This window comes from Syngnathus scovelli, chromosome 1, assembly GCF_024217435.2.
Source record: "Syngnathus scovelli strain Florida chromosome 1, RoL_Ssco_1.2, whole genome shotgun sequence".
NCBI lineage: Eukaryota > Metazoa > Chordata > Actinopteri > Syngnathiformes > Syngnathidae > Syngnathus > Syngnathus scovelli.
In genome coordinates, this window is record NC_090847.1 from 29,123,866 (window position 1) to 29,143,780 (window position 19,915).

Consider the following 19,915-nt stretch of genomic DNA (forward strand, 5'->3'; position numbering starts at 1 on the left):
TGTTTGTCTGTTCCTAAACTGGGAGCAGATTCTGTCCGATCTGTCATTTGTAACTGTCTCCATATTGGCAGCTTCCAAAGTAGTCGCGACAAGCGCAAGTTTCAACAGACAAACACGTGAAATGTTAGCGATGTCTCCAAACTTGAGGTGGGCAAAGTTTAGCCCGCCGTATGTGGCCAAAATTACACAAAAAAATGCATTGCATCCATTTTGGTGCTAATGCTAACGTAATGCTAACCACATATAATTGGAAATACTTGTGGGCTAACAATTAGCGCTAGCGGTGTTCTTTTAAGCAACGTATGTGGCCAAGATTACACAAAGAATGTGTTGCATCCATTTTGCTGCTAACGTAATGCTAACCACAAACAATGGGAAACACTTGCTGGCTCACGATCAGCGCTAACCGTGTTGTTCTTTTAAGCAACCGATATCTGGCTATGTCGCGAAGATTACACAAAAAAGTGTTGCATCCATTTTGCTGCTAATGCTAACCACAAACACTTGCTGGCTAACAATTGGCACTAGCCGTGTTGTTCTTTGAAACAACCGATATCTGAGCACAAGCTGCTGTCGCGAGAGTCCGACAGAGGAGCTGAGCCTCCGCTATCCATTTTAAAAAATGAGTGGGGGCTGTTGACGATGAACATTTCTCAAGCGTTCAAAGTAGGCGTCCGAGCAAGCATTCGATTCGGAACGCGCCGAGAATTGTTCCAACTGCCCTGGACAATCCTGCCCACTCCATGTTCCTTCAAATCCACGTCACTTTGAAAAGCCAAAATGGTCTCTTCTATGTGTGAGGGAAGTGAATGGAGGGGGAAAAAAAAAAACGTGTGAGCGTTGCCATCGTTTTGTTGCTTGAGAAACAAAACAAACAACAGACGCTTGACCAAAAAAAAAAAAAAAAAAAAAATCCAACCAACAGATGGACTCGTGGTGTCTTTTGTTTTGTGAAACTGAGCAGTTGCTTCTCGGGAGGCGTCCGAGGCACAATTAGCGTTCCAATTTGGAGGGAAGTGCAAACAAACGTCAAGTCCTCCTCGCTTCTGCGTTTCCATCCGTGAAGACTCTCAAGCAGGTTTGAGCAAGACGACGCCTCCATGGAACACATTGGTAGCCGTCCAGGGCCTGCTGACGGACTTCCGACAGAGTTGGGCTAAAGGTTGGTGACCTCCCACTTTTCTCAACTCGATAAGTACTCTAGAAAAGAGATACTTGCTCGTCCATGTGCAACTATAGATACGATGCTGAGCACTGGAGTTCTGATGTTTGCTTCTCACTCGGCAAATGTTCAATGAGCTGCCTGTCACTGGCTTATCTACAGATGGCGGGCGCAGGAAGATGACCTGAAAAGCGAGTGATTGTGTAGACATGAATAGAAATGAGAACTCTGCTTGCACCTGCAGATGATCTGGAAAAAAAAAAAAGAGCAGACTTGAATGTTACACCGCTTTGTTGTCCAACTATCGATACTGCTGAGCTCTCTGAAAATGAAGACCAACTATTGATGTTGCTTTTCAAAGGACAACTAGTGTTTCATGTTCTCAAAAAAGAAATCAATTATTGTGTTTTTTTATGATTATTATTTTATTATAGCTGTAGATATTATTATATATTAATTATTAAATATATGTATGATATCTATATAGTTATTGATTAATTGTTGTGTTTATTATTTTTATCATGTTGTTAATATTATATATATATATATAGTTCTTTTCTAATTATGCTTCTTATAGGAAAAAAAATCAACCTTGACGCCCTCCCCCTCTCTCCTTGTTGTAAAGTTAAATGTTAGCCGGATTCCACAATCGCGGTGATGTCAGGATGGAGAGAAAGCGGCGGCACGGCGAATGTCACAGCTGCCCCGCTGTTGTCGTGGCGACGTGCACGTCCCGCCTCGGGAGATGAGGTGGACCTGTTGGACGTGAAGCCTCGGGACGCAAGGCCACAGAGTTCAAATGACCTACAGGTGGAATTAGGTGCGTACTTTGTGTCATTATTAATCAGCACATTCATACAAACTTGGCTGCTTCAACCTTTTGAGCATTTTCCGGGGTGAATGACACGTTGCTTCATTTTCGGGTTACATAATTCAACCGATTTTGGGACCTGTGCCTTTTATGGCTTGTTACGTCAGCCAGCTCCAACCCCGTGAGCGGTCGGCCGGGCTCGCTCCGCGGCGGCGACGTTACAGGAAGTCTTTCTGACTTTATGACTTCCTGCGCCGTGCCGAGGACGGGAAACGGACTGAGTGTAAGCGTGAGGAAATAGCTTTTTTGTTCCCAGAGTAAATGAGGGAATTTCATGGCCGTGTCCATCATGATAAGACGCACAAAAACGTTGCCAGGACCCCTGCTTGAAATTGAACAGGAAGTTGGTGATTTGGGTTTAAGGCAGTTCAATATTTTCGGGGGGGGGGACAAGTCCATGGAAAACAAAATAGCACCTAGCAGTAGTTTCCCCATTAGACAAGAAGTTTGGTGGATCTGTCTATAGTGACGGGACCCACAAAAAAGCCTCAAGCGTCTAAACCTAAAATTGAAACGGAAGGCACAAAGGTCATTTGGCTTCAAAGCAGTCATTGGAGACAGAAAAAAAATTCAATCAAAACAAACACACAACACTTATTTCACTAGCCAACACAAAATTTGTCTCTCGCGTCAGGGCGCACAAAAAAAGCATCAAAGATCGAACAGGAAGGCGGCCATTTTGGATGAATTCTCTCTTTGTAATTTGTTTCGTAAGTTGGCTGTCTTTTCCAGTAACTTGAAGCAACTGCTGAATGTGTTTTAGCAAGATAACGTTTGTTTATTTTGTGTGTGGCCCAAACAGCGTTGGTTGGCTTGGTGTTGGGCAAAAACCTCAAATCATTTTCCCTCCTCCCTTGCCACAAAGCAACCATGATTTCTTACAGTATGTCCTCACTCGTCACCCACTGCCATCCCCCTTTTTTCACTTAGCAAAACAAAAGGCCTTTCTCCATGTTCCTTTCACACACACAGCCCCCCCCACACACCCACACACACGTCGTTGGAGTTGTTATCCTTATGGCTTTGCCTTTATTGTAAACTGTGTGCAAAATTAGCAGTCATCAAATGCCACACGAAGAAAGTGAGTTGAAGGAAAGAGCTGGGAGAGGGTGTTATTTTGATGGAAAACTCCCTGAAAAGCTTCCACACATGCTAGAGAATTCCCCCTCACTTGGGGGGGGGGGGGCAAGGGGGAAAAAAAGGGGGGGCGGGGTTGCAAGAAGACACCACGCGGCCAAATACATGCAGGAAGTAGTTGACACACATGAAAAGAAAGCGCGAGATGTCCCAGCGCAAACATTAAAATAGTTGAGCTCTCTGGGAAAGTGGAGCTCTCGGCTTTCCACGCCACACGGGGTGGTGGAGGGGGCTCGGGGGGGGCGCCGTTAATCCAGCGTAGGCTACAATGTGTTTGACTGGCAGGTCCCCTCACAGTCTCGGCCCCTTCATGAAGGAGCTGGCAACTCACGACAAGTGTTGGGATTTAGGTGGAGCGAGCAGCCTGGGAAAAGGGTGAAGGCCCAAATCAGGTGATGTGGGAGGACCTTGTCAAGGGGCTCCCATCTCAGTTTAGCGTGGACCCGATGACCCTCCATGGCTGTACTCAAAGGGAATCGTTTATTTGTTAGACTTTACTTCAAAGTAAAGTACGAGGCGCTAACGTGGAGGGAGCTCAATCGCTTGCTACTTTGTTGTTTTCCAGCTAGTTTGCTAGTTAGCTCGCGGGTTAGCAAACGTTAATAAACCGTTAACTCTGCCTCAAGTGTTTTCACTATTACTAAATTTGAAAGACATTATTGTTTTCCATTTCCACTAAATGTTGTAAGGGTTTTATGTGATAACCAATGTTAGGAAAGAGTAACTTAGCTTATGTTTTTTATTTTTTATTTTACATGCTGGCCTCATATGTGGGATTTCTTCAAAAATGATGCAGATCCCAAAAACCCGCTCACACCCCAGTTTGAGAACCACTACATTAACTTTTTTCTTCTTTTTTTCATCCTTGATTAAGTTTGGTCGTCACAAACAAGACCACGTTTTAAACTGGCGACATCCTCGTACATGAATACAAACTGTCTCCTTTAAAAACATGACGACCGTTTCAATCTGGATTTATGACGGCGGACTACTGCCCTCTAGTGGACACGTGTGCCTCGACGGTGCACTAGTGGCTCCAACAGTCCAACTTTCCAGAACGTTTAAGCGGGGCCCTCCTTTGCGGTTAAGTGTGAATCAATCGTCTGACCTTGTTGTCAATGCAAACCCAAAATAGTCGCTTTCATGTGTGAGCAGTGACTACTGGTTGCTCTGGTTTATGTATTCTGGCACGACAAGAGAAAAAAAAAGTTGTACGAGCGGCCAGATCATTTTTTCCATCTTGTTTTTTTTATTTGTTTTTTTTCTACCACCAGCATGCTCGCAGACGAGGAGACGGAAAATCGGTGTCAGCACACTCCGTCGCTGGGAATGAGGTCAAGAGCAACAGGAGGGAGTACCTGACAGTTCTCAAATTAAATGTACGTGAACGATTCAATTAGGATTGCTTTGAACGTTTCAGCGCCGTCTTTTGGACTTCCGTGACGTAAAAAACAATTTTTTTTTTAAAATTGGGCGATTTTGACGGCTCGCCATCTGCTATTAAATTGACCTGTTCTTTGAGGATATATTTGACTTATTTGATTTAGATTTTTCTTACAGTGTACAGATGGTTTCAATCTATTCCTGGACCATGTCAACACACATCACAGGATAATCGTTCAGGATTTTCAATTTCTTTTATTTAATAACAAAACATCCAAGCCTTCCAGAACCGAACCTCAAATGGACTTGAAGGAGATGTTTCCTGTAGCAATTCGGAGGTAATTTAATTCCAACAAATCTTCCTGCAGCGTCTCGTTGGTCCCGTCGTCAAACACGTCGCTTCCGTTTGCTTCACGGTCCGTTTTGACGTTCTCACCATTAAGAGTCGTCGTACGGCTTTTGTCGTCACCGGTGGGCACCGGTACCTCACTACTGGAGAACCCAAGTTCTGTGGGAGCGGCCGTCGGCGTCAGAGTGGTGATGGCGTCGCCTTTGGGCAGCCTGACGATGGGCCAGTTTGCAACGACACGCTTGGGCCCAGCGTGATGGGCCGTGTTCACGCGTCTACCTCTCGCCGTGCTGCTGGTAGACGTGCCGAAGAGCCTCGACTTGCCCTCGGCCAGCCTCCGCTCGGTGCCTTTCGGGACGCCGCCGCCGCCGCCCGCCGTTTGGTTTTGTTGGTTTCTGTACCGTAGAGGCCATTTTGCAACCGGGCTTGTATCGTTCTGGTTTAGACCTTGAAAAATCTGCTGAGCGGCAGATTTCTCAGATGGTCTGGCTTGACCCTTGACCTGATTTGATGGCTGCCCGCCATCCAGGTTTTGGGGATATGGAAATCCAGTCGCCGACGGAGCGGCTGTTGGCTCAACTCTTCTCCGGTTGAAAGTGTATTTGGACAAGAGCGAGGGGTAAATATTGACCGCTTTGAAGCTTCTTCCCGTATTGGTCGCAGAGACCATGGAGGCCGGCCAACGGGAGCGTCCCGTCACTAACTGTTTGAAGGACAACAGAGGTTTCCTGGTTGTCATGGCCGCCGAGCCGCTTGGCAAAAGCGCATCCTTGTGGCTTTGAGCTGCAAAGCGTCCAGGTAAATAGACTCTCGAGGGGACTCGATACCGCCGCGGGGCGTTCTGGCCCGCGTCCTCTTTGGCGGACATCGTCCAGCTGTACAATGGAATACTTTTGTCCATCTCAAATTTGGCAGGGGAACGCAAAGGCTTCCCGAAATCTTCTCGACTGACAAAAGACGGCTTGAAGGCCAACGACTCTTCCTTCTTCGATTTTTCCCGCCAGTTGCTGTGTTTGAAAACAGAGGAGTGCGGGTTTTTCTCCACTGAGGCGGTCACGGGTCTCAGCGGAAACCTGCCGGGTCTAATCCCGTCGGACATTTTCGGCACGTTCGCTTCGGTGGGCTCCTTGCGGCTCGCGGTCAGATATCGTGCCGGCTGCGACAACCTTTGCCACACCGATTGACCTTCTGATTGATCTCCTCTTCTTGCAGATATTTTAGGAGCGTCCCCACTGGGTACCTCTTCACCTCTTCTCAGGTCTTCTTTGCGGTTCCTGGATCTCGGATGTAAGGGATGACCAGGTGCCGATTTCAGAACCACCACCGGGTATCGGTAGAGGTTTTCGCCTTGCCGGACGAAAAGCCTGTCGCTCGGTCCCGTTATCTCCGATTGGAACGGTTTGTAATCTCGGCCTCTATGACGGGAATGAAAAACATTGTTTGCGTTGTGCGGCTGGCTCGATTGAGAATACGTCTTCGCAACACCAGCACGGAGGACGCTGACGGAACTGGCTGCGGGTGAGAAGAAAGACCAGTGTGATTATTTTCAACAATAGTAAACCAATGCACCAAAAGTATGAAAAGTCTACACACCCCTGCTCAAACATGTATGGTTAAGACATAAAGTCTGTTTTTGTGTGAAAGATGTTGTTGTTTTTTTAAATAGAAGAAAAAAAATATTGTTTGGAAAAAAATTAAAATAGCACAAAATATTCATGAAGCACGCGCTCTAAATTTCACAATTTAATTTTTTATTATTTTTTTTATTTCTAACATGGAGCCAGCAGGTTTGTGGTTTGGGGGGGGGGCTCACCTTGTGCAGAACGCGAACGCGGGCTCAATGACAGCTCAGCGACAGCCGCACAGACCGGCACAAAGACGAAGAGGAGCCTGCGGATGGCAACGCAAAAACAACAAGCACAAGCGTGTGGTGCAACAAAACAGGATCAATGTGCAAAATGCAAGCGACATCTTTACCTCGTGACCAGGGGCATCATGAACAACTTTTGCAGTGGTCACAAAGGCTCCAGTTGTGGTATTTTTATTTACTTTTGTTGGGCTGTCAGGGCCACTGCTTGGGCGTCTGATTGGAGGCAATGCCTTTCACCTGCTCCACTTCCTCAAACTCATGCAAACCAGAAAAAACAGAGCATGAAGAAAAATAGGACATTTGCCGCCCGACTGAATTATCTATGTTTTTGAAAGTCCGGCCATTATGTAAAATAAAAATAAAAATGAATTGTATCAAGTTGAAGCGTGTTCAAATCATGACCACTGGTGCTCTACTAAAGTTAGAGACACCGGTTTCTCTAATCAACATGTTATTTGTCGGATGTCATAAAAGAACGGAAGCCCGGAGGTCAACGGGAATGCGGCCATTTTGGTTTTACATAGCCATTTTGGATGTTTTTTTTTAAAAAACAGAAATCTTGAAACAATTAGCCAAGAGAAAACTAGGTGGCTCTATTTATGATATGGTGCATCTATACATAAATCTTTCTATAAACCCCAAAAATAAAAAATCAGCACGTGATAGTCGTACTATCGGGCATTGCTGTTGTCATGACAACAGTGCGTCACGTGTGCAACACCGGCCAAAGGAGGAGAGTGAAATTGCTTGTGCAGTTGTTAAAAGGATGACTGCTCGCGTATTTGTTTTTTTCTATAATTATTTGCATGGCAGAGTGAGTCGTTTTTATGGTGGTTTGATTTTTGTATATTTTTTACATTTCTTATGGATGTTTTATAAAGGTTTGTTCCTTTACATGATAGTTTAATACGTTTTATTTTAGTTTAGTTTTATTATACTGAACCTATTTTATAAATGTATTTATAGTTTTAATTATTTATTCTTTAAATGGATTCATGATAGAGTGAATGATTTTTCTTAATTATTTTTTACAAATATGACTAGGAAAGTCATATTTGTCATCTAGTCATCTTTTTTTATCTTATTCTTTATCTTATACATTATCTTTTTTAATTGTTGCATGAGTGACAGAGTAATTTTACTTTACTTTGGTTCTGTTTTATAGAACAAGGGCCAAAAGTATGGTCCTTTTTAAATCCGGTTTTTGTAGGAAGCTGTGGAAGGAAGAATACATGGAAGGAACGTAGGAAAGAACCAAGTATGGAAGGCAGGAAGGAATTAAGGAAGTAAGGAAGGGATTCGAATTGTATTTAGGGAGGTTACAATTGATTAATAGCACTTTAATCAAGCTCCACCGTTGACAAAAATTGAAAGTTATTATAATTTGGGGGGGGGGGGGCTGAAGGGCGTGGCTGGGAGGCTACGTAAGGAAAACGGGACTTACGTGATGGCGTCACACGCCGCGTTGGCTCGCGCAAATTAAAAAAAAAAAAAAAGTGGTGAAAACTTTTTGGAGCTCCCTCCGCTCCCCCTCCCCTTCCCTTCCCCGTGTGTTTTTGTTGAGGGGGAAAGTTACTCCGTGTTCGCTCCGCTTAAAGTACCACTTCCTTCGCTATAGTCGGTAAAATGTGAGTGTAGACATTTGTTTGGGGCGAAACGGCGACGGGACAAGGTGGGCTTCGAGTAAACGAAGAAAAAAAAATCTCAGCAGCCGCCACCATCGTTTCACCTCTGCCGTCTGGTTAGCCAGCTAGCTTGCTAAAGGCTAACTGCCACAACTCTTGTGTTTCGACTGGACGCCTTACTCAAGGACCACAAACCCAAAAAAAAAAAAAAGTCATGGCGGAAACTAAAATCATCTATCACATTGATGAAGAGGAGACTCCGTACTTAGTGAAGATACCTATCGGCGCCGAAAGTATCACCTTGCTGGATTTTAAGCAAGTTCTGAACAAGCCCAACTATAAGTTCTTCTTCAAATCTATGGACCAGGACTTTGGGTGAGTTCACTTGCAGCGCGCTTACAAAAAAAAAAAAAGTGTTTGAATAAGTGACCTCAGCAAACAAGATCATTACAATGGATGGGGGGGGGGGGCATTACCTGTCCTTACTGCTTTTCTTTGCACTAAACTCCCCCCCCCCCCCCCCCATCTCATTAAGTCCATCATGGTAAGATGCTGTTTTTCGTCCCCCGTTCTTGAAAACTTTTGGCCGCCAGCCACCCTTTCTTTCCCAGGACTTCCTCCCCCCTCCTCCATTCTCCTCCAGATAGAAGCAAGCAACAATCTGGTCAATTCATCTTTTTGTGCCGGCCCGGCTGCTAATCCTGCTGCAGAGGAATGTGCTGGTTGTGTGCTTTTAGGAGAGCCCAAGTGGAGGACGCGTATGCATATTATGAAGCATTGACTAACTTAACCGATTTTTTAAAAGTGTGAGAGAGCCCACACACGGTGAGGGGGGGAAATGCCGTTAGCTCACTGTTCAAATAGTTTGCAGTGTACACAAACAGCGCACTTCATAATTTTATGGAGGAATAATTAGGGAAAAATAATCTTATTACCATTAATACTTGATATTTATGTTGTCAAGGACAAACACAAACATGGATTTGACAAATGTGGATTATGGGCAAATCTTGGACTTAACGTATGTTTTATATATATATATATATATATATATACATACAAAAAAAGAAACTGATGTAACAGCCTTTTTGTAAAGTGAATAGACTAAATTTATCAAAGTTCAAATGTTTACAAATAATTATAACTTGAGGAGACACTACGAGAAATGCCCATTCTTCGCAGAGGATAAAGAATACATATGACATTGTTTCAAATTTTACTGGTTCCTAATTGAGTGTATGTTTGTTGTTTTCAAGCTGCAATAGTAATTTTTAGAACCCATGACTCATCATTTTTATTAATTGTGATTTTGGTATCAATCAAAATCAGGGATATTTTTTTTTTCTTTTGTACTTGAAAATTCCTTCCTCTACAAATGGGTGCCCTCATTTGCATATTTCCAACACTCTTTTCAAATGCGGCTTCTGAGTCGGCCAGACCCGAGCCGGTGGAGTCTTTCTTTCTTTCTTTCTTTCTTTCTTTCTTTCTTTCTTTCTTTCTTTCTTTCTTTCTTTCTTTCTTTGTCAGTCTGTCTGTCTGTCTTTGATTCCTTCCTTCCTTCTTTCCCCTTCGTTTGGGTGGGAGGCACCGGGCTAGGACCAGCGCTGAGGAAACTGGTTCCAGACAGGCACCATTGACTGGGTGTCGACATCATTCAGGATTTTTGTCTATTTTTCTCTGGTGCCATGGCGCATTCCTCTTCAATTCATTCTTTCGCTCGCTTGAAATGCTGCACTGCTTGATATTTTAATAAAGATTTTAAAAAAATAGATTTCTTTTTTTAATAAAAATTTGAGTCACACCTCTGATGGCGATCAAGGAATGGAAAAAAACACCAACTCTTTGTCATGCTCACCTAAATCCCACGTACGTAAAACATAACATATGGTTTTCAATGTTCAATAGCAACATAGCAGGAAAAAAAAGATTGAGGCTTCCTCTGTGCCGGCCTACAAAAGCAGCGCCGAGCAGCTGCTTAAAACCAGGGGAGCCCGTGTGTGTGGCTGTGTGTGCGTGTGTGTGCGCGTGTGCGTGGGTCCGGCCCAGCCCATCTTCCTCTTAAGCACTCCAATGAGTGCCCCCCCCGAGCTTGTCTGATGTTCTTTACTGCTGCGTGTTGGAGCTTTTTTTTTTCTTGCCGTTGTTTTTCGGTCCTGCTCCACTTTTGAATGATTTGTTTGTTTGTTTCAGGGTGGTGAAGGAAGAGATTTCGGACGATGGCGCCAAGTTGCCGTGCTTTAATGGTCGTGTGGTGTCCTGGGTGAGTACTCACTTTGCACAAGCACGCCATTTTCTTTTCACCTCTCAAATCTTGCGTGACAACCAACAAAAAAGAGCGATAGATGTCTTTAGATGTTGACTTTTACTTTCTGCTCATTCTTACTGACTAGCATTTACTCTTTCTTTCGAAGCTAAAATTTCTCTTCTCTGATAGCAGCCAATTCTTTGCTCAAAACTGTCCCCGGTGGGTCTCGGTCGACGATGGAGACAGCTCGGGGAGGTTTGAATGTAACCTTTTGGCGCCGGGAGCCGACTTGGCCCGGTCCAACAGGTTTTGGAGGCTCGGGCATCTGTTAAGTCCATAAGAATGAAGCGAGCGCTTTAAAGCCGATAGACCCGCGGGAGCGATATGTGAGACGCACGCTAAGAAGGGTGGAGGCATCCCGAAAGACCTCCGCCATTTGCATGCGCACGTTTGTTGGAGGGGGCGGGGTCAAAATAATTGACATATTACCTCTTGAGCCCCCCCCCTCCCTTATGTTTCGACATTTCCCGTCATCGCTCTCTCTTTCCCCAACTTCTCTGGCTAATTTATTTATTTTTTTGCATCAATTCTGGACATCAGCTGGTGTCGTCGGACGCTCCGGCGACAGAGCCCGCGGCTGCACCGGCGGCGCTTCCCGCCGTGGAGACGCCCGCCCAGCCGTCACCCCCTCCGCCACCGCTCCCGCCCCCGCCCGCCGAGAGGACCGGGGGCATCGGGGACTCCAGACCGCCATCCTTCCAGTAAGCGAGCAAGAACTTCTTTGATAAGGTCACCGGATGTGCCATAGCACGTTCTTCTGTAAAACCGGCGTTGACCCAACGGTGAATTTCTCGTTCGGTGAAAATGAGAAGCCGGCAAGCCACGTGCGTTTGCATCACGGGATCTGGTCCCGCTTTAATCCTGCGTCTCCCGCAGTCCCAACGCGACGGGCAGCGTGGAGACGCTTGACGAGCAGACGGAAACCGAGTCCGTGGTTTCCTTCAGGAGAGAGCGACCTCGGCACCGGGAGAGCGCCGAGCAACACGGTGAGCTCTTCTCGCCATATCATCAGGAAACGGCGGCAAATCTAAACCCCGGCATCTGCGCTTTTCAGGACCTCGGGTGAACGGCCAGAGTCGCCTGGAGCGCCACTTAGCGGGCTACGAGAGCTCCAGCACCATGATGAGCAGCGAGTTGGAGACCACCAGCTTCTGCGACTCCGAGGACGACGACACCATGAGCAGGTGAGGCCAGCGGCTCCAAACGCGAGCCGAGTCAGGTTTTCTCTGCTCCACATCGGACGTGTCTTTGGTTAGGTTCAGCAGCGCCACCGAACAAAGCACCGCCTCCAGACTCTTGAAACGACATCGGCGACGCAGGAAACAGCGCCCCCCTCGCTTGGAAAGGGTACTACAGAGCTGCGCTGGATTCAATCTTGCCATTCTTTTCATTTCACACACACTGCTGTGGAGTTAAAAAGAACCATTTCCTGTTCCAGGCTTCCTCCTTCAGCAGTGTGACAGATTCCACAATGTCCTTGAACATCATCACGGTCACCTTGAACATGGGTAAGCGCATCTTAGCTTCTTCTGTGCTTTTGATTGCGTCCCGTCGTGAGTTCTGATTGTCTTGCATGTTTCACACCTCAAGCCTTTTTTCTTAAGAATAAATGAATGAGCAAAACCAGCATTTCTGTTTTGGGGCTTTTCCGCCACGTAGAGAAGTACAACTTCCTGGGCATCAGCATTGTGGGCCAAAGCAACGAAAGGGGCGACGGCGGTATCTACATCGGCTCCATCATGAAGGGCGGAGCCGTGGCCGCTGACGGACGCATCGAACCCGGCGACATGCTCTTGCAGGTGACTCCACGTCATCGTCTCTCTCGGCGCTGCCACGGTGAAAGACGGTCGGTCGTTGATCTGTTTTTCCTCCGCAAGGTCAACGACATCAACTTTGAGAATATGAGCAACGACGACGCCGTGCGGGTGCTGAGGGAGATCGTGCACAAGCCGGGGTGAGTGAGCCGACGACTCGCTCGGCGCGTCCGCGAGCTCGCCGATGAATACCGCTGATGCGTTTGCCAGGCCCATCATCCTCACCGTGGCCAAGTGCTGGGACCCGTCTCCCCAAGGTTACTTCACTCTGCCGCGTAGTAAGTAGCCCCAGAACACAAGGTAGGAGTTTAGAAAAAAAATGGCTGCCGTTTTGAGCGCTTTTATAATCTTGTCACGCAGATGAACCCATCCGACCGATTGACCCCGCCGCTTGGGTCAGCCACTCGGTGGCCATGACGGGCGCCTACCCGGCTTTCCCGGGCAGCACCTCCCTCAGCACGATCACCTCCTCCTCCTCCGTCACAGAAACCGAACGTGAGATTCTCATTCCCTGTTTGATGTCTGGCCACTTGGCCATCAATCATTGCACACGTCCCCTCAAGCCGCGTGAAATGGCTCCCCAGGATTCGATGACTTCAATTTGTCGCTCCACTCCGACATGGCGTCGGTGGCCAAGGCCATGGCCTCGCCGGAGTCCGGGCTGGAAGTCCGGGATCGCATGTGGCTCAAAATCACCATCCCCAACGCTTTCCTGGGTAAGAGAGAGAGAGAGAGAGCACAGAGCGTCGGCCCGCTTACCTCCAAATTTCACATGACTTCACAGGGCAGGCATTATGTTCCGGGAATTAAAACCGTGTGATTTGTGGGAGGGGGGAGGTAGGGGGGGGTATGAATGTGTGAGCGCTTGTCTTGACTGAAAACAGCTGTTAAATTGGAATCACCTGCAGCTGAATCACGTGGAGTTTTTTTTTTTTTTGTCATTTTAAATGACGTGTATTTAATTATTATTATTATTTTTAAGTACGTCCCTCCTGATTTTTTTTCACTCCACCAGTGTCGCCAGGCAATATTCGGTAACAACATTGTTTGTGAGTCGCCTGCTCCACGCGATTCAAAGCAGAAAGTGCTGCTGTTGTTCAGGGTTCCCCGCGTGTACAAATCTCATCTCGCAGGCTCTGACGTGGTCGAGTGGCTCTTCCACCACATCGAGGGATTCCAGGACCGCCGCGAAGCCAGGAAGTATGCCAGCAATCTGCTGAAGGCCGGCTTCATCCGTCACACGGTCAACAAGATCACCTTCTCGGAACAGTGCTATTATGTCTTCGGCGATTTAAGCGACTGCGAGAATTGTAAGCGGCGTGCGCAAACGTCAGACCACTGTGGAGCGCGCTACTACAAATACATTTCAGGTCACAAAAGACTTCACAACCCCGTCCATTTTTGGTGTCCTTCTTGCACACAGATATGGCCAACCTGTCCCTGAACGACAACGACGGTTCCAGCGGGGCCTCGGACCAGGACACGTTGGCCCCGCTGCCCCTCCCCGGAGCGTCGCCGTGGCCCATGATGCACACGTTCCCCTACCAGCCGTACGCCAGCCACCCTTACTCCAGCCAGCCGCCGCCCTACCACGAGCTCACCAGCTACAGCTACACTCCAGGAAGCACCGGCAGCCAGCACAGTGAAGGTCAGCGCTTTTGAGTTTATTCACTAATTGTTTGAGGGGGGAACGTATGGTCAACGTAAATCTGTCACCAGGGAGCCGAAGCAGCGGGTCGACACGAAGCGAAGGCGAGCGACGGCGCGGCGGCAGCAAAGCGCCCGGCAGCGCGACGGGCGGCGGCGGGGAGAAGTCTCCTTGCGACGCCGGCGGCGGCGACTCGCGCTCCGGCAGCGGCAGCGAATCGGAATACTCCACCCGGAGCAGCTTGAGGCGGGGCCACGGCTCGGCCGCTCCCAGCGAGCACAGCCACGCCTCCTCCCAGCGCTCGCATCATCACCGCATGCCTCAGCCACCCCCCCACATGTCGCCCTATCCTCCGGGCATCATGCCTTACAACCCCATGATGGTGATGATGGTACCCCAGCACCCGGCCATGGCAGGTGCCCACACCCTTCCTCACGGGCCGCAGCTGCCCACGGCCCCCATGCACCCCGCGTTGCCGCCGTCCCTCCAATCGAGTTCGGCCGGACCTCCCGGCGCGCCGCCCACCCGGGACTTGGGCTCCGTGCCCCCCGAGCTGACTGCGTCCCGCCAGTCCTTCCACCTGGCCATGGGTAACCCGAGCGAGTTCTTTGTGGACGTCATGTAGTCAGCACGCTTCGCGCAAGGGCCTATCGGCTTAAGGGCGCTTGTTCCAAATTTGGGGAGAACAGGGTTAACATATTCAAACGGTCCATGTGGAATTGACGTGTCAAGTCGTCTCGTCTGATTCAAAGCGTACCAAACCGAGCGTTGGACATAGTCGGTGACTTTTGCGCGCCTTTTCTGGTCATTGCTCATTTCCGCTTGGCCCCTGTGTGACATTCCAGAATGTGCGCGCATATGTCAAACACTCAAGGTTACCTACCATGTACCGGACAGACAATGGATTAGATCCTGGTGGGTCACCATTTTGAGTGCCCCTTGGTTTTAACACACTCCAGGTACACGACGTCACTCTTCGAAAGATTTGTTTTTGTACGCTGTTGTTTTACGATGAACGTGTGTGTGTGTGTTTTCCATGATTCAGCACACGGCAAGCTCAAATGTGAAAGAAGAAAAAGTAGTCAATTTTTGCTTTGTGACGACGGCCTTCCATTGTCACTAATTGTGTAATTGTGAAGTGTACTGTATAGAGGGTGCTTTGTGGTACAAGTTGGTAAAAGGAGACCTTGCAGAAAGCGGTACGTTTAAAAAAAAATTAAAATAAGAAAGAAAAAGAAATACACATTGTAGATGTTAACTGTGATCCACAAGCCTCACACTTGTTTTGTGTTACTGACTCACATTATTTACACATTTCAATTTTTTTCCTTTTTTACGAGTGACTATATAGATCATGTATAACCCAAATATCAAGGTGCAAAATGAATTCATTGTTACGCACCAGATTGCATTTTCATTGACTTGATTCTGCCGCCTTTGGTGTCAAAAGAATAAAAATGGATTTTGACGCACTATTATTTTGTGATTGTATTTTTATTTGTTTTTTTATTTAACACTAACTTGGTCGCATGTCTGTGTGAGCGAACGTTTTGGAATTGCTTAGATTACTGTATAAAACCCTCTTAATGTGATCTGGTCATACGTCTCGCATATGTATTCACATATTGATGTATATTCGGGGTGTGATGAAAACAGGTTTTAATCAAATAGCCGATTCTGGCATCAAACCGAGTTGTTTTATTGTTGGAACCGCCACGAGTCAAGATGGCGGCTCGGACCGGACCGTACCATTCGCAATCAGCGGATGAGCCAATCACAACTCGTCATTTTAGCTTAGCCTGCGCAAGCTAAACATGTCTTCCAGAAAGTGTATTCATGGCGTGGAGACGAAGGAATGATTCTCGATATTTTCTAGCGTGGACAAGTCGAAAGGAACACAACGTCGTCTCCTCTTTTTTTGGAGTGTTCGCTTTGCGTTCTTTCTGGGGACGAACCGGATGACGCTCGGGTACGTGATTTGCCGAGATTTGTTTTGTTTTGATATGACAAAGTAAAAACAGAGCGACGACGAGGACTTTTTTTAAAAATGAAAAAAAAAAGCATTAAAATGCAAATAAAATAATCTTGCCGTGATGCAAGATGTCTATTTCAGTGGGCCACCATCATTTACTCTTTCAGTGAGGTCGAAGCCAAAACTGTGGCAAAATTGAAGTATTAGCAATCTCTGTATATGATTTTTTTTTTTTTTTTCATCCACGTGCAAGTTTGACAAATCTCGTTTGGATTAGATATGCGTTGGAATGCCATGAAAATGAAGTGCTGAGCAAATGAAATGATGCATGAGTCACGATTGTTCGTTTCGGCCACCAGAGGGCACTTTTAAACGAGTCTTTAAATAGTGCGGGGGGGGGGGGGGGGGGGGTTGGACTCAGGGAACATGATAATAAAAATAACAGAAAATTGAGAAGCACTGTTTTAAAGGTATAGGAACAGAAGATGTCATTGTTTCAATCTAACCAGAGTAAATAAAAACAACAATAAACTTGGCACGGCCACTATAATTTACTTGGGATGTTTAGCGAGCAAATCCTTGTTTTTGTTTTTCCGTTAACTACATTACGAATTGGATCACCTGTTATTCACTAAGTATTGATATAACGTCACCCACATAGAAAAATAATAGCCAAAGACTCATAAGTCATCTTGTCTGTCATTGTTGACATTATCTGACACCGCCTCCCAATTTCTGCAGCACGCCAAGGCCGCTCTCCTGGTACTCGGCCCTGGTCAGCCAGAAGGATTCTTTGTCCTTCATGATGTTGGCCAGCACGGCGCCGCCCAGGAACACCATGTGTTTGCGGCGCGGTGGGTCCTCGATGCGAATCTTGAACTTCTGCGGAGATGAAGTGAAACGACTTCGAGTGCGACTGAGAACATTTCAGGTTCACGTGAAAATGTAGTGTGTGAGGAAATCCCAAATGCATTGCAATGCCCGGATTCATATGTTTGTGGGGGTCTTACAGCCAACTTGTGTGTGTCTCCATCCAGAACCCTCTCCAAGTAGAGCTGCTTGATCTCTCGCTCCAGTCGGGACGGGAGCCCGGGGTACATGGTGCTCCCCCCAGACAGGACGATGTGTTTATAGAAGTCTGCCCTGCAAACGGCAACACATCAAAAGCGGTAATCCCCCATCTTTGACTTCACGCAACATTTGACTTCCCTTGCAAAAGTCAGTCAAAGCCCGATTGCGACCACAACAAGCCCAAAGTGGACCGCAAAGTCCGTCATCAAACCGTAGCTTGTCTCAAGATGTCGTTATGGGCGAAGGCAGACGTGAGCTCCACCTGAGATCGATGTCAGCCGCCTGGATGGTGTTGAAAAGGAGCTCAGCAACGCCCGCCCCCTCCACGTTGATCAGGTGGGGCTGGAAGAGCGCTTCCGGGGCGCTGAACCGCTCGCCCCCCACCATCACCTCCCGGCCGTCGGGGAGCTGCAGCAGACGCGTTGATTGCTCGCTTGGACGTCACCAGCCAAACCTCAAAGAGCGTCTGTCGGTCCAGGTCCGGCCTACCGTGTAGGACTCCACCAGGTAGGTGGTTTCCGTGGCGAGGCGCTGCTCCTGCTCGATGTTGTATCCCACGTAGCACAGGTTCTCCTTCAGCATGCGCACCGTCTCAAAGTCGGCCGAATGGTTGAAGGCGTAGCCGCGTAGCAGAAGCAGCTGAGGTCACAAATGGGGTCATGGCGTCACCATCACACTTCCTCTGTGAGGCAAAGTTCTTTGATTCTGCCACCTATTTATTGGTGGTGTAAAACATTTTGTTTCACACGGTCTACGTTTAAGAGACAAGCAATGACAACAGGGAGTATTTCTACTTGGCCCAGTTTACGCTGGAGATGACTGAACGCGAAATCCTGCATTTTGCACCTTGATGAGGTAACGTGTGATGTCACGCCCAGCAATGTCCAGCCTGCGCGTCAGATGCGGCAAGGAGAAGCCTTCGTACACCGGACAGATGTGAGTGACGCCGTCTCCGGAATCCACAACCACACCGGTCAGCAGGCCTGTTGGCGGAAGTGGAAATATTTTCAAACACACAAGTCCGATTTGGAGTAGTCCTGCCGGTGTGACAGATTTGTATTTATTTGTTATTTAGTTATTTCTTGAAAAAAAAAAAAAGTATATATTATTTTATTTTTTCAATATATTTTTTCCTCTTTGTTATTTATTTGTTTGTTTATTTTTGGAGTTCTAGGTGCTCGGTGGACGGCGTACCTTGAGCGTACAGCGTGAGCACAGCCTGGATGGCCACGTAGATGGCGTGGAACTGGTACGTCTCAAACATAACCTCGGCGATCTTCTCGCGGTTCTTCGTCGGGTTCATGGGAGGTTCCGTCAGCAGGATCTGCGTTCCACGGGAAGCTTATGCCATCTGAGTCGTGATGACCGTCCGGCTCTCATCTACCTTGCAGCGGGACGGCTCGATGTCCAGCCTCTCGGGTCCGAAGGTGTGGTCCCACAAGTGGAGCATGTCGTCCCAGCAGCGCACCATGCCGTTCTCCATGGGGTAGGACACCTCCAGCAAGGAGCGGCACTCGCTGGCCTCATCGCCCACCATCAGGTCCTGAGAGACAACACGAGGTGAGAGAAATGGCGGCTATGATTTCCACGCCTCGCCTTCCCCGCCGTCCTTACCTTGATCTCAATGTTGCCCACTTTGGTGCTAGATCGAATAACTGGGCGACCCACCAAGGCGGGAAAGATGTGATCAGGGAAGTTGGAGCCCGCAAAGCCGCATTTGACAAACTGGAGAGGAGGCATCACAGCCATGTTAGTCCCACAAATCAGCAGCACAACCATTTGCTCCAGCCAGGGAGATTTTTTTTCTTTCTTTTTTTTCTTTTATTTGTTTGGCAAAATTAATCTTTTTCTACTGTGTGTGGTTATTGTTTTAATTAATTTAGTTGTTTATTTTAAATGCACCAGCAACCAAGGGTAAAACTTTGCACCTCCCCAATGTTCAAAGTTTGCCTAACTTATCCCATAGTCAAGATGTATTACATCAACTTATTTTTTTGGACCAATTATTGCTATACTTTTATGTTAGCTACATAAAAACCACACAAATTGGGTCGAAAGGGATGCACCCAACATTTTTTTTTTTTTTTTTTTTTAACCCAAAAGGTCGGGTCACATTACTAACCCACAGCATCCCATTTGTTTGTTTTGATTTGTTCATTTCAGAGCATTTTAGCTGAGCGTGAAAGGTGGTCGGTCCATCAAATTCCAAATTCAGCCATGCCGTGTCCCTTCCTTTGCCAGAGGGATGGCAGCACATTCCAAGCAAAATCAAATAACAGCCCCTCCTATGAAACGAGCGGCCGAGGTGTCTCTCAGCCAATAGCTGCTGAGATGACAACTTCACCGCCTTGTATGGCGGCGGCCTGGGAGAGCGGCGAGTCCAGACAAGCCTCTGCGTTGGTCCCTGCAGCTGGCAATAACGCACCACGCCCAAAGAGGAGCTCCAACAAAGGAACTCCAAGTGCTTTGGACGCATTTGACTTACCCCGGTCCCGTTGTCGCAGACCACCACTTTCCGGCCCTCGCTGTCCATCTCGGCGCCGCGAACAGCTCCGACGTGCTGCCCACCTGGTCTGCGCAGCCTCGGCTCCTCACCTTACCTGGCCCAGTAGGCCCGCCCCTTTTAGAGGCCGGCTTGGGTGGGACGCCAGCGTTGCTGCCTCCCCCTCATCATTTTTGTTCCTTTGAGTCTGATTCCATCCATCCAT

At 47.6% G+C, this 19,915-nt stretch overlaps 3 protein-coding genes and 1 long non-coding RNA gene across 5 annotated transcripts; 2 read left to right on the forward strand and 2 right to left on the reverse strand.

Moving 5' to 3' along the window:
* The first annotated feature begins 1,988 nt into the window (after window positions 1–1,988).
* Window positions 1,989–7,150, forward strand: LOC125991443 (uncharacterized). Of its 2 annotated transcripts, XR_007489279.1 has the most exons (4): window positions 1,989–3,562; window positions 4,445–4,549; window positions 4,731–4,891; window positions 6,115–7,150. It is a non-coding gene; the product is annotated as an uncharacterized lncRNA (long non-coding RNA). The 2 variants fall into 2 exon arrangements; XR_007489278.1 differs by lacking the exon at window positions 1,989–3,562 and having other exon boundaries at window positions 3,569–4,549.
* On the reverse strand, window positions 4,789–7,021 carry LOC125991368 (uncharacterized). Its single transcript, XM_049759226.1, has 3 exons — window positions 6,880–7,021; window positions 6,716–6,792; window positions 4,789–6,414 (listed from the first exon to the last, which is right to left on the reverse strand). Exons 1-3 carry the CDS (start codon window positions 6,897–6,899, stop codon window positions 4,850–4,852), a joined length of 1,662 nt encoding a protein of 553 aa, XP_049615183.1. The 5' UTR covers window positions 6,900–7,021; the 3' UTR covers window positions 4,789–4,849.
* A 1,126-nt stretch (window positions 7,151–8,276) lies between the features above and the next one.
* Window positions 8,277–15,639, forward strand: dvl2 (dishevelled segment polarity protein 2). The gene is made up of 15 exons (XM_049757070.2): window positions 8,277–8,772; window positions 10,588–10,657; window positions 11,243–11,403; window positions 11,579–11,688; window positions 11,757–11,886; window positions 11,959–12,049; window positions 12,141–12,210; window positions 12,362–12,501; window positions 12,580–12,656; window positions 12,727–12,794; window positions 12,877–13,011; window positions 13,101–13,232; window positions 13,650–13,826; window positions 13,940–14,164; window positions 14,236–15,639. Exons 1-15 carry the CDS (start codon window positions 8,612–8,614, stop codon window positions 14,787–14,789), a joined length of 2,301 nt encoding a protein of 766 aa, XP_049613027.1. The 5' UTR covers window positions 8,277–8,611; the 3' UTR covers window positions 14,790–15,639.
* On the reverse strand, window positions 15,195–19,857 carry zgc:101810 (uncharacterized protein LOC493612 homolog). Its single transcript, XM_049757108.2, has 9 exons — window positions 19,693–19,857; window positions 18,822–18,932; window positions 18,592–18,750; window positions 18,402–18,531; window positions 18,054–18,190; window positions 17,697–17,846; window positions 17,470–17,615; window positions 17,147–17,279; window positions 15,195–17,018 (listed from the first exon to the last, which is right to left on the reverse strand). The coding sequence occupies exons 1-9, from the start codon at window positions 19,738–19,740 to the stop codon at window positions 16,848–16,850; spliced, it is 1,185 nt and encodes a 394-aa protein (XP_049613065.1). The 5' UTR covers window positions 19,741–19,857; the 3' UTR covers window positions 15,195–16,847.
* Between the last annotated feature and the right edge of the window lie 58 nt (window positions 19,858–19,915).

Coding starts and splice junctions, on each gene's coding strand:
- dvl2 (XM_049757070.2), top strand. CDS start 8,612: ATGGCGGAAACTAAAATCATCTATCACATTGATGAAGAGGAGACTCCG. Junction 11,404..11,578: donor TCCAGACCGCCATCCTTCCA/GTAAGCGAGCAA, acceptor CGTCTCCCGCAG/TCCCAACGCGACGGGCAGCG. Junction 12,657..12,726: donor GAGATCGTGCACAAGCCGGG/GTGAGTGAGCCG, acceptor TGCGTTTGCCAG/GCCCATCATCCTCACCGTGG.
- LOC125991368 (XM_049759226.1), bottom strand. CDS start 6,899: ATGATGCCCCTGGTCACGAG. Junction 6,793..6,879: donor ATGATGCCCCTGGTCACGAG/GTAAAGATGTCG, acceptor TGCCATCCGCAG/GCTCCTCTTCGTCTTTGTGC. Junction 6,415..6,715: donor GCGTTCGCGTTCTGCACAAG/GTGAGCCCCCCC, acceptor TCTCACCCGCAG/CCAGTTCCGTCAGCGTCCTC.
- zgc:101810 (XM_049757108.2), bottom strand. CDS start 19,740: ATGGACAGCGAGGGCCGGAAAGTGGTGGTCTGCGACAACGGGACCGGG. Junction 18,191..18,401: donor GCTCACGCTGTACGCTCAAG/GTACGCCGTCCA, acceptor TTCCGCCAACAG/GCCTGCTGACCGGTGTGGTT. Junction 17,019..17,146: donor GAGACACACACAAGTTGGCT/GTAAGACCCCCA, acceptor TCATCTCCGCAG/AAGTTCAAGATTCGCATCGA.